This window comes from Alligator mississippiensis, chromosome 4 (genome assembly GCF_030867095.1).
Source record: "Alligator mississippiensis isolate rAllMis1 chromosome 4, rAllMis1, whole genome shotgun sequence".
NCBI classification, from domain to species: domain Eukaryota; kingdom Metazoa; phylum Chordata; order Crocodylia; family Alligatoridae; genus Alligator; species Alligator mississippiensis.
Genome location: NC_081827.1, coordinates 187015802 through 187029615, shown reverse-complemented (window position 1 = coordinate 187029615; position 13814 = coordinate 187015802). Strand labels below are relative to the sequence as shown.

Sequence of the window (13814 nt, the reverse complement as noted above, 5' to 3'; positions counted from 1 at the left end):
AAGAAACACACTGTCACTGGCACAGAGTGAGCAGACCCAAAACTCCTCTCCACAAATCTCCTACTGGTTTGATCCTCTTAGGTGTCCTGCAGAGCAATGCTAGATACATGTACTAAGACAAGAGGGTCATTTTTAAACTTCTAGTATATTCTACATTGGTCCTTTATTATACATCCATCACTTGCTTCCATACCAAATAGATGTTGACCCTCTGTATATCCAATAATGACAAATATGCTTGTGATCTCTTGTTCTCAGTAAGGGGGACTGTTAATAAAAAGGAACATTGCCAGAAGTTAATGGTGTCCTGCTGCTAAATATGTGCTGAGGCAAACATAAGGCATTTACTGAGGATAAACCATTAAGCTGCAGTCAAGGCACATTACCCTGGGACCTATGCTTCCACTTCATTTATTTTTGACATGGTACAATAGGAGTGGCAGCTACCTATACCATAGCAGCACTGTGAACCCTAATCCATTAAATGTCTACTAAGCAATTTAAGACCCTCAGAGGGAAGGTTGCTATCAAAGGGCAGAGGAGGATTATCACCAACATTGTAAATATATTAAAATAGGATGATAGACACTGGAGCAGTAGAGTGATGGGCCCAAAGCTGTAAGGCACATCTTTAAAGATTTAGAAAATATGCAGGTTCTGTGCTGTAAACAACCACAAAGTGCTTATGTCAGAAAAGGACAGTTAGTTGGAGGGCGCTGGACTGGGAATCGAGAGACAGTGACCTAGTGGATGAACTTGGGGCAATCATTCCATCATCTGACATCTCATTTTCTCCATTTGTAAAGTGCTTTGAAATCTTCTGATGGGAAAAGCTAGCTATTGTTTTTAGGCAAAGAGAAAATAAAGCTTACAGCCAACCATAAAGCACTCCTTCCTCTGCCACATACAGTCTACCACAGACTTACCAATTAAATCCTGATGAACATAAATAAGCCACAGCAATAGTTCACACTGAAAGCATTTCAAACCCTGACCAATCACTGGCTAATAAGTGTGTATGATAACAAACAATCTGGGTTTTCTATGTAGCAAAGCTCTAAGCTCCACAGCTTTTATTTGTCATGAGTACCTTAACATTCAGCAAAAAATCAAAAATCAAAAATCCTTGAAGCTTGTTGGTGACTGGATGTGGCTTCCTTTAGGGCATGAACAAGTCTAGGAAATACTTTGTGTGCACATACTTCAAACTGACATGCTTGATCTTGCCTCTGTGGTTACATATTATTTGCTAATCTTGGATCTGATCTCTCCCTCTCTCTCTGACACACGCATACACATACACTCCAGAGGTAACAGGATTAGGCTCGCTGTCATGTTATTCCTGTGCTGTCAGAGCTGACAAATCTATTCAGTGCAGAAAAAACAGAAGAAAAAGCCTTAATCCTAACATGTAAAATTTAACCACTCTGCAAACCAACATAGTCTGGCACATTGTTTTAAACAAACAAATGCTTAAATTCTCCTCACAGAGGCCATGCAGTACCAGTTGTCTGTTGTCTACTGACTCGTGGTCAAATAACTGAACAGGCTTAATTACATGAAGTCACCCAACCAGTAGCTGTACTAACGATACATGTGAGGAGACTCAAACAGACACCTTCATGGTCCTTAGGCAGGAGGGAAGCCAAAAGGAATCTGCTTTTAATACCAATGGGCCATGCTGGTCCTAGCTACAAGTCATGCTCTGCCTGTCTGACCATGACAACTACTTTCAGAGAAGAGCTATTATTATCCCCTTTTTACACACTGGGAAACAGAAACATAGCTAGGCAAAGCAAATTTGCCCGGGAGTACACAAATCCCACAGCCAAAGCCCTGCCCGCCCCCCAGCTAAATGCCGCTCAAGTCCCATGAATGCAGGCCAGACTAGTGGTTCTACGGGCTGGATCCAGTCCATGGGCTATAGGTTGCTGCTCCTGTACTAGGTCTCTAATCCAACTTTTCTGTACAATGTTCTCAATATTCTGCACAAGTCACTGACTCTGGGATTGGTGTTGCCTATCTTGTGTGGTGCGTTGTGGTGCTATGGGCATCTCAGGAGATGATCCATAGATTTCCTGACAAACACATTGGTCGGTTGCGTAGAGGCCCCATGATTTCATGAGAAAGTTGCATCTGCTGAGACCCACTTTCATTCTGTTTGGGCTCCGCCATGTGTGCCATTTGTAGTTGAAGGCGGATGCTAACTCCTCACAGGAGGTAATTCCTCGTCCACAGGCAACTTGTAGGGTGGGTCCGGGGGGGGGAGAGAGGGGCGGGCATGAGCCCCCTGAGATAGCCTGCTGCTGCTGGCTTCTGCGGGCAGTTGCCACTCACCACCCTACTGTTGCCATCCACAAATTGTACACCCCCCCCCCCCCCCCAGTCTTGGGAAGCACCAGTCTTTCATGTTTTTGCCAGCTCCAGTCAACAACTTTGTCACCTAGTTTCTCCTGTTTTTTATGCCAGAAGGTAGTTCTGGCCAGTTCTGGTGATGTGGTCAATGGTACGGTAGAGAAGAAAAAGCTCTCGTGATGAGAGACGATGGTGTGCTGGTTGATGTCCATATAGCGGATGGCAGTCATCTGACTCTTGTACCTGCTGGTCAATGTTGCCCCCTACTTTTCCTCCTGATGTAAGGGGGCAAGCCTTGCCAGATAATGAGTATAGGCAGGGAACAGGGGTGGGTTTTAGGCAGCCTGTTATAATTCTGCATGTATCAAGTCAGAAGCAGAACACAAGGGCTAAGAGGTTTGTAATAAGGGAACAGATAGGGTGCTGGTGGGGGAGTGTCTATCTGTGATCCTGCAAAAACATATGCACTCACGTGACTGTGAGGTTAGAAGGTGTTTTCTCCATAACCCTCTTCACTGCTAAAAGAAAAAGAGACCACTCAGAAAACAGCCTTCTTCATCTCTTTTAATCCTCCCTGCTCTGCTCCTTCACTCTCCAGAAATAATTAAAAATTAGCTCCTTTCCTGTAGTGGAAATTCCTTTAGAACTGACTAAAGAACTCTGAATTATTATCCCTGGTTCAGGCGTTAATTATGTGATTTAATACAGCTGCAACCCAGAGGAAGGGTTTATTTTCTTTTCTCCATACCTGGAGCAGTTGCAGTCCCCATTACACCAGTCTCCAGGGAGGAGAAAAGCCAGACCGTTACTTCCTGGTTGGTAGTAGCCATTAGACCTTGCCTCGCTCAGCTGCGGCTAATGAAGTCACAGATGCAGCAGTATTCAAACAGCAGGGCCTACAACAGAGAGTTTATGGGTTATATTGAGCTTTGCAAGAGACACCTAATGGCAACCCAGACAAGTGCTCCAGAAAGCAGCTCTTAAAAGCAGGCAGTAAGAAGACATGTATTTTCTGGGGCAAGTTAACAGAGGCATTAGCCCAAATTGTTTCCTCCTTCCCTTCTTTCTTATTAAGAGTTTAAAAAGTGTGCTATGAAAATAATCTACAGATAAATTATTTCCTATTTGGAACACAGATGTTTAATTTGTTTCATTTTGTTTCTTCAAACAAACCAATTCAGCCTTTTACCCCGTCAAATGTCAGAGTTGATGTGCAACTATTTTGTTAAATGAGAGGAAGGGAAGAATGTACACAGACAGACCACCTTGTCATAATAGTCATCTACCTCAGGAGATTCCTTTGGTAGGAATGAAGGCAAAACTGACAGGATTACAGTGCAGGGCAACCCAGGAGTTTTAGGGAAAGTATTTATGTAGCCATATTATGATATTTTCTTGAGAACATCTGTCTTGACTACACCAATTTAAATAAAATTTAACTGTTCTATTGTGTGCCCAGCTACCTTCCTACACTGCTACTTCCTAAAAACCTTCATACTCAAGTGGTTTGCTCCCTTTGCCACGTGGTATAAATCATGGACGTCATTCATTCAGTTTCCAGATGCTTATTACGACACTGTCTTTAAAGCAACGATGATATTTTGTAAAATGACAGCAATATAAATTCACCTTGAAGGACTTTTTTTACATATCAGTTAATGATACAAATGAGGAAACAGTTCTCCTGCTTCACACAATTCTGTAGTTTTATGTGCACTAAAAATAAAATAAGTGGCATATTTCAATCCACTTGCTGTGTTGATGGGTCTGTTCTGCCAGAATTTCAGAGGCAGAAAAGACATCTCTCTGGATAGGTATAGCATGTGTTTAATACATTAAGCCCAGATTCCTCCTCGAAGCATTTAATGAAAGCGCTGGAAATTCATTGTCATCATCGTGATCATAACATCTTATCAAATACAGCTTGTTTCTGAGATGTAAGCATGGATAATTTCCCAAAACCTGTTAACCCTGACAAATCTTTTATACACACTTGTATTCTTGTCCCAGAGATATATAGCATATCAACTGGGTAACTGCTACATAAATCAATGGGCTAAATGCACGAAACAAAGTTTAAATGAGTATATAGACCAACAGAATCAGAACTCATGGCAGAGGTAATATCTTTTATTAGATATTTTATTTGCAAGCTTTTAGGCGCACACACCCTTCTTCAGGCATAGGAGAATGCAAAATTCATATTTCATTTCCACGTAGGAGAAATTTTATAATCTTTACATCCTCCTATGCCTGAAGAAGGGTGAGTATACCTGAAAGCTTGCAACTAAATATTTTTTTTTGCAAATATCTAGTTGGTCTAATAAAAGATTTCACCTTTGCCACAAGTTCCGATTCCTTTTGCCTGTAGACCAATATGGCTACAACCTGTATCTCAATATAGACCAACAGTGTTTGGTTTTTTTCCACCCCCTCAAGGAACAGAAGTCAATCAGGGATTCTTTTTTTAGTGTAATTCCTTCATGTTGGTATTCAGTACAAAAGCTGTTGCTGGTTTTTTCTTTTCTTTTATTCCATTTTATTTAGTATTCCCTTCTTGCTTCTGAGTAAAATCTCTTCCTAACTCAGCAGTTCCTATTCCTTTCCATGTGAGGGCTCATGTTACAACAGAATCCATGACCCCATCCCATCTAGCTATAATGGGAGGGCTGTTTTTTACAAAAACGACTTGACTAGGCATCGTTTTTTCTCCTATTTGGAATTGCCAGAAGACTGGAAAAAAGTTTTGAGTTCAATACCCAACACGCCAGTTACTTTTCAAAATCTGCGGATTATTTTGTTGTCTAAATGGGAGTTGAGCTTTTTAGAAAATATTGCCTGCAAAATCTGAAGCAATAATGCTAAATAATGACCAGCCTACAGCCACAGAGCAGAGATAATCTGGAGAAGCCTTGCTGAAGACCCTCATTACAAACTTTGTTCCAAAAGACAAGGTCCCTCTGAGTATCCACCTTATGAAACAGCACTATTATTCTTCAACAGCTAATAAAAATATTTTGTCTGTGAAGTACGCCAGCCTGTGCCAAGCAACTGGCTTTTTTGAGAAATGCTCCAAACAGACAAATCATCAAAGCTTCCAGCCCATCCTCCCACCCCCAATATTTGGGAACTATGCTATACTATTAATAGACTCCACCCACTTTTCAGAAACACAATATTAAGTGCATTTTGCTAGAAATGTTTATTTATTTATTTCTGCACTAAAGCTGCCTCTCTCCTTAGCAGCAGTTGTAAGAAAGGGTTTTTTTGTTTAAATCCTTTTTTCCACCTAGCCAATTTCCTTGTCTGGTAATTCCCAAAACCCTGGTAACAGGGGTGCTATCCCAGGATAAGAAGGAACAACTTAGAGAAACCTCCTCAATAGAATATTGACAGCCTGTCATCGAAACTTAGGCAACAGAGAAAACCAATTCAAACAACAAAAACTTTATTTTTCTATGTAAATATAGCAGGAGAGACAAAAGCTCTCTCTAGATATATGAATGATTGTTACTAATTTTATTTTATTTGCTATACGTGAACAAAAATGAACACGATTCCAGATGTATTGTTCTTGTTTCAGGGGTGTAGGTTGCAGCTGTGTTGGTCTGAGAACATAGGCAGACAAGGTTCTTTGGGTGAATCCGGTATCTTTTATTAGACTGGATGTATTTCACATTATAACATGCCTGACATCTATCTACTATTTACCTGGTACTTTCATTCCCCTTCTCCCCCCACAGGCCTGTCTCTCACCCACTGACTCCTCAGTTTACATCTTCACTGACATGCATAACAGCCCAGCCTCTGGCTTCTTTACTATTCATTCCACCCAGGAAGAGCACACACCAGCTGCAGAGGCTTCCTCAGCCTGATGAAGGAATTTTAAACCTGAAAGCTTGCTAAGAATTTTTTTTCCCCAACTATTTAAGTTGGTCTAATAAAAGATATCAGATTCACCCAAAAAAACTTCATCTGTGCTGTTGTTCTTGTTTCAGTACTTATCACCTCCACAGAGTCCACCAGATATCATTAATAGATGTCTCAAGGGATTATTTTGGCATAAAGCTAAACACACAATGAAATTCAAAATAGTACAATTCATCAAATACTTCTGATTTCAAGACAGTAGTTATATTTGTGTGGCCCTAGAAACAAAATGGGTCTTTGGTGCCTCCTCCACTCATCCCACTGATGGATCCAAGCAAGTAGATCCCTCACCTAGGATTAGGTCCCTCACCGTAGGAAGGCTCAGCTTTAAAAAACAAAGAGGTCTGTAAGATTATCCCATGGATGGGCTCAGAAGTCTTCTAACACATGTAGTTTCTCAGCTGTGAAAGCTACCGCATCATTTAGTCAGCAAAGTTGGACAGGCTTCATCTGCAGTGAACAGCAGGAAACATACCATACTTACCTGAACACATGATGACTTTAAATTTAAGATGACTCTCCAATAATTAGATTTATTATTATTGAATTAGCTATATATAGAATCAAATTATCAGTCACTTTAAATTCTACCCCAACCCCACCCTGCTGCAGTGAGGAAAGCAGTGAGAGGGAGGAAAGCAGATCAGAGGGGCAGGGGCGGGGGGACTGACCTGACCCTGTGCTGCCTGTCTCCACTGCTGCCTGAGCCCCTTGCACCTCGCCCCTCCCTGCTTACTGCCCCCCTCACCTTGCCCCTGCCACTTGTTCCCCAGCATCAGCACCCTCTGCTGATGCTTATTCTGCAACAACTCCAGCCCCACCCCCAGTCATACAGCAATAGCTGTGGCAAAGGCAGCTGCCACCACTGATGCCTGCCTGGGTGGGGGCCAAAGCCGAGGCAATGGGGGGCCTCTTCCTCTGCATTTAGGATGGTGGTTAGGTAAAAGAGGAAGCAAAAGTATACTTTTAATAGTATTTCTGGACTTTCTTTGTGGTTTTCTTGCCACATCTGAGTAGAATGGTACAGTAAACAGCTCAGCACAGCACTGACTTCAAAGCATGATTCATAGATTCATAGATTCATAGATGTTAGGGTCGGAAGGGACCTCAATAGATCATCGAGTCCAACCGCCTGCATCAGCAGGAAAGAGTGCTGGGTCTAGATGACCCCAGCTAGATGCTCATCTAACCTCCTCTTGAAGACCCCCAGGGTAGGGGAGAGCACCATCTCCCTTGGGAGGCCATTCCAGACCCTGGCCACTCTAACTGTGAAGAAGTTCTTGGCTGATATCATGGGCTGATATCATGCTGTGAGCATGGTGTATTTTACAGTTATGACTCCTGGTTTTGTTCTGGCAACCCCCACCCCGAAATATGGTCCTTTTACTGGTAGACCTCAACTTGCAAAATAATTATTTTTCTGAAAGCTGTATTTCCACAGGGGGGGAGGGTTGCCTCCATAACAATACCAGCATAGCTTTCCTAACAAACACTTTCTAATGTAGTTTCATTTAATTTGCTGAATTCAGTTTTCTTCCTGGAATCAAAAAGCAGGTTTTTGGCTGATGTAGACTGCAGGGCTCCACTGAAACTGGGGCTTTATCCATCATCCTGCATTCACAAATACATGTAGACACATAGAGCAAAGTAAAATCATCTTCTGACATAAGATAGAACATATATTGCTCAATGAATGCGACAAAACATGCCAGAAATTCTAGTGGTTACTATTAAAAAAATGTCAACATTTGCCATCCACTACCTTTTCTGCAGTGGTTTCTTACTCGGAGGAAAAATGTTGTGCTCTTTGTAACACAATGTGAAGTAGTTACTGCCTAATGCTAGTTTTTAATGATGACCACCATCTCCTGAGACAAATGAAGGGAAAGGCTATTTAGTTTTAACAGATGTGTACTAGTTAACATTACGCTTTATTACTCTTTTCCAGGAGCAATGATAATGCGCTTGGTAAAACTGGGTGAAAATTGGAGTCTGTCCCTCTGAGAAATTCTACTCAGCAGGGAAACAAATAGCTAATGCAGGCAAAATGTCAAAATTGAAAAAATTAAAAAATAAAAATAAAAACTTCCATTTGGAAATATTTTGATATTTTCCATCAAAATTACACATTTGAAGGCTCTTAAGGAAAGCATTTCATTTCACGCTGACATTGCACTGCATCTACACGTATCTGCCCTCGTTCTCTTAAGTGAGCTGGGTTCCTTGCTTGGATTACATCTCCCATATTTACAGTTGTCATGCGATGCCCATGACATACCATGCTGTTTGGTAGATCGTGGGACTGTAGTCCATCCACAGAGCTCAATTCAATGTTGAGAGCAAGAGCATGAAACATATAAATGACAACTCCCAAGAAGCTCTGCAGCTCCTCTAGCACATGCAAGGTGAAGTCAAACTGGCTTGAAACAGCATATTCAGTCCAACAAAATCAGAACATTTCAGCAAAAATCAAGATTTCCTTTGAAAATTCCAGTCTATTTTCCATCCAAGTGACTTTTCAGCAGTCAGCCAGTTCTAATGCTATTGCTAGGAAGGGTGCAAATACAGTCCAGGCTTCAAGAGGCTTACAGCTTTTTCAGTCAGGATGTGCACACATGGGCAAGTCATACAGTTTCAGGCGAAGTCCCCAATCCTGACACATGCTGAATGTCCAGCAGTCCCATTAAAGTCCATAAGAATTACAGGTGCTCAGTACTGATCAAGATTAGATTTTTTGTTTTTCCACTTTTTCCCCATGAAAAAGAGAAGAGGAGAATGACCTTTTCCACACTCTGGCTATAATTTCCTCCATAAATAATGCACCTGCTTGAACAAGACATATCTATCATTGGAAGAACTGGATTAACTCCAATGTTGATGGTCACTTTGGTCAAATAACTCATTAGGATTATTCCTGCATATGAAGATGGTAACTTCATTTTCCACCTTAGCTCCAAGAGACCACTTGGTAATTATTTAAGTCACAGGTAATTCAAAAGGACATTCTGCTCCTACTTCTGTTTTCTTAAACCACAGTGAACATATGCTCCAGTCCTTCTGAATATAGAGTAGGTAGATTTATTGTGAAATTTGTCTTAACAAAGATCATTCTTGTTACATATGATAATATGATGGGCTCTTATAGCTCACAGGAAAGGACTATTTTTATCTTGCGCTGGCTGTTTTTTAATTCTTCTCCATAGAATGAGTTTGGTGTTGAACCAGTTTTAAGAGTCCCTGGGTAAAATGAGAATATAATCAGCATAGGAGTTGCCTAATAGCAGCTGACTGATAAAGTGCCAATTAGAGCTGAATGAACAATCACACAGACTAAGTTATTCAGTTGATTTGGCTTCTTTTTCATTACTCAGAGAATCTGAGAGAAGATAATTCCCTCAAATGTTTCATACAAATATTTCCAATTTCTTTTTTGTTCTTAGTTCACACGAGTATTCAGAATTGGAGCTGTGTTGCTTACATGGGATTGTGCGGGCCGGGTGCAGTCCGAGGCCCTTTTTCCGCACGGCGGGCTGTGGCCAGCAGCCTGGACACGCCGGGTTGGGAAGGCAGGCGGCACACTAGAATTAGGCACGGACGCTTAGTGGTTGATTTAAGATTATTTTACTTACACCGAAGATGGTTGCAGTGCAGGCAGGAAAACTTGCTTGAGTTGCAGTTACAAAACAAAACAAAACTTGAACCAGCAGAACATGAGGGTACGTCGCAATGGGGTTTTGGCGACGGAAAGATGAACAAAAACCTCGAGTGTACGTCACAATGGGGTTTTGGTGACGGGAAGATAAACCTGCAGGACTCGAACCCGGGTAGAGCTCTGGATTCACTCACACGAAGTTTGCTAGTCTCCGTGGAACTTTGCGCGCAGGGAAGGGTACGTCGAGGGATCAGGCAGCGAGGGGGAGAAGCGAGAGGTTGATCAGACCCCTATAGCCTTCTTGAGATACATGCTGGGTCCGATAGGCTCTGCAGCACTTAGAGATCTTCACAAGACGTGAAGTTCTCCTCCTCCTGATAGTTGTGGAGTCCTCCAACTTGGACGGAAACCGCACAAGCCTCTTATACGGCTAGCAAGCCACTCGCTAGCCGGCATGTAGGAATAATTTAGAACTGGCCAATAGTGGGGCACAAATTTGAATACAAATGGCGGGAACTCCTTGCGGCGCGCATTTCCTTTCTGCAGCCTAGAAATGCACCCTGCAAAGAAAGCTATGAGTGGCGGGAAATAATTTAGCAGTGCTGAAGCACACACAAACAAAAATCACACCCTTGGGTTGTGACATCCCCCCTTGCTGAAGGCACAGCTGAATTATGCTGTACGCTCGTCACTCGGGTTATCAAGAGCTCTTACTGCAGGTCGTCGAACTAAACGGGTAAACACAAAATCCACTAACATAAGAAGTTCGTCCTCTAGGGATCAAACCAAATAATAACCAACACAAATACATATACACATGATTAGATTCATAACGAAGAACTGTACGATCAGTGGGCGTCATGGCGAAGTCGCGCGTCAGGCCCTCACTTCTTCTGATGATGTTATCCTTCTTGGGGCTTCTCTTCACCACACACTCTGAATTCCGGATCTGTAAATAAAACTCTCAAAAAATAAGTTAACGTATCTCAAAATATTTACAAAATGTTCATGGAACTATACTATCAATTTTAAAACATATAATACAGGTGTTTGCTACTTTGAACTACCCTCTCTTGCACACTCAACTAGATGAAATCGTCGAGGAACTGTCATCTAGTTCTTCTAGATAATGGAAACCTAACTCATAGGCCAGTTGCCATTGGCCTGCGTCCCCTATAATCTGAAGTTGTTGCTTATTGAGTCCAGAACGCTGTAGGAGAAATCCAAACATGTATCGCTCCTCTGGTGTTCTCTGTGGCAATGATGGAAGATCGGATTTGTGGTGTTTTGTGCCTTGAATCTCAGTCAGGTGTTGACGTTCCCGATCACTGGATAATCTTGGCTCCATCAGGATACACAGTCGTGACAACTGACGAAGGAGGTTACTCACGGGTTGGTTCACCATTGGGTTGAGCAGAATCCGGAGGACAGCGATGTTCTTTCGCCCATAAACCTCAAGACAACTATCTATGCTGTGAACGGTCACTGGAACGGTTCCAGTGTCTCGTAGATGACGGTGAGGCCATGGTCTTATTCGCTGGAGTGATGTCAGTCCCAGCGCACATGCTCTGGGGTTCCAGGCACAGTATGAGACTCCGATGATTGCTAGCTTGAGATGTTCTGCGCCGGTATGTTCTGGCCGTCCGTCATGCCATGCGTGGGCTTTTTGGCCGATCAGTCCTGCAACAAGCGCTGGCAGTGGAATAGGCCAGTGAACGTTAACCGCTACCATGTCGATGTCAGTAACATGTCCTCTACTCCATGAAGCTTGTCTGACCAAGAAGCTTGCTTCTTCCTGGTTCAGCAGGTCGGATCCAAGTTCCACGACCAAACGTCCCAACCATACAGCTAGAGTCTCTTCAGGTTGGATTCTTGATTCTCTGTATAAATCCTGTAGTTCAGTTCTGGTACGAGCATAGTAGGCAGTAGCAACTCGGTTAGTTGTTGTTACAGGCTGAACTACTGCTGCGGGAGTCATTGCTGCTGTTATTGCTTCAGGCAGGAGGGGCGGATACACTCCTCCGCTCGATTCTCCCCTCTGTCGGCAAGAAGGTGTGGTCGCCAAAAGCGACGCTGCGTCAGTAGGCAGGCAGAGTCGCTGACCAAACTCTCGCGGGTTTCTCCGAAGCTCCACCCTTCTCTTCCAGTTCTTCCACGTGGTCTCCCTCTTGTTTGGTGCCATCTTGGCATGGCGTTTCAGGATTCTCTTTTGCAGCCGCTTCTTTGACCGCTCGAACGGCCATACGCAGCTGGGCTTTCAAACTTAAATTCTTTTGCATTAGATCAGTTACTGTACGAAAAGTTGCAGTTAACACTCCCCCCTTGTCGTATTGTGGGGCCACCCTCTCATCCGCGGTGCGTTCCTCCGTCTCCAGATCTTCGCTGAGCTCGGATGGAAGCTCGCGACCCCTTAATCTAGACGCCAGCATAAATGGGGCGAACCGGTCGATTGGCACCGGTTCTTCACTCTCCCGAGCACATCTTAGGCAACGGGCACACTCCCTGGTGAGGGTCGGGTTTACTGCGCCCGCCGGGTTGACTCTGGCGAGGGACACAGTGTCGAGGGGCCTGAACAGGACCCGCTCATCACCCATTATACACCCAAATGCCACGGGGTGCGGATACACTTCCCTCTCTTTCAGGGCTCCATCTTCAGAAGCTCCCTCTTCTCCTTTCAGCGAAAGGCATCCGCTGATAAATCTCTCACCTGTTCCGCCCGCCTGGTGGTAAGCGATATGCGCCTCCAGTTCCATAAAGTTTTCCACTTGGCGTTTTCCACTGCGCCAAGGGCAGTTCTTAACTAATTCTAGCTCCAGTGTGCCTTCCCCTGATCCCATCCTTGTCGCCATGTGCGGGCCGGGAGCGGTCTGAGGCCCTTTTTCCAAGCGGCGGGCTGTGGCCAGCAGCCTGGACACGCCGGGTCAGGGAAGGCAGGCGGCACGCTAGAATTAGGCACGGACGCTTAGTGGTTGATTTAAGATTATTTTACTTACACTGAAGATGGTCGCGGCGCAGGCAGGAAAACTTGCTTGAGTTGCAGTTACAAAACAAAACAAAACTTGAACCAGCAGAACATGAGGGTTCATCGCAATGGGGTTTTGGCGATGGGAAGATGAACAAAAACCTCGAGAGTACATCACAATGGGGTTTCGGTGACGGGAAGATAAACCTGCAGGACTCGAACCCAGGTAGAGCTCTGGATTCACTCACACGAAGTTTGCTAGGCTCCGTGGAACTTTGTGCGCAGGGAAGGGTACGTCGAGGGATCAGGCGGCGACGGGGAGAGGCGAGAGGTTGATCAGACCCCTATAGCCTTCTTGAGATACACGCTGGGTCCGATAGGACTTTGAAACTCACCTTCTATGAATATTTTTGCTACCATAACACTGAAATGCTTGAATAATTGCAAACAAATAAGAAAAACAGAAAGCACAAACCCAAGTGAAATTAATTATTTTAGAGTCTGAACCAACTTCCTTAGAAAATGCTTTTAGCTATTCCCTCAGCAATACAGCCAAAAAAAAAAAAATCTTTCAGTGCTCTCTCTTTGTCTTGCTGCCTATGGGCTACTTTAAATTTAGGAATCTCTGGAGGGGAGAAATACTATTCTTGCTGTAACTCTGTGAATATAAATTCCTGTCAGACTTTCTATATCAGCTTGATATAAAATGTTTATGATCCTTAGCAGGGACTAAAGTATTTCAAGATTGAAACTAAAAAGAAATGTGAGATCTTATTATCATTATTGTATGCAACCTTTAAAAAAATCCAGTTATTGCTGGCTGGTTTTACCTATTTATGGCACAGAAGGGAAAAGCAAATTAAGTTATAGTAATTGTGGGTGTTGACACACCAACACTTGGAGCCCTTTTTAAAG

At 43.3% G+C, this 13814-nt stretch overlaps 1 protein-coding gene across 2 annotated transcripts in view; it reads right to left on the bottom strand.

Annotated features, from left to right (window-relative positions):
• Positions 1-13814, bottom strand: part of RAMP1 (receptor activity modifying protein 1) — a 111923-nt gene that overhangs the window by 89131 nt on the left and 8978 nt on the right. The window contains exon 2 of one of the 2 annotated variants that reach the window (XM_014594274.2): positions 3104-3251. The exons of the other annotated variant lie outside the window; for it this stretch is intronic. Coding sequence (XP_014449760.1) covers positions 3104-3185 — 82 coding nt within the window. The 5' untranslated portion in view covers positions 3186-3251. The remainder of the gene's footprint in view (positions 1-3103; positions 3252-13814) is intronic. 2 annotated transcript variants of the gene reach the window in all.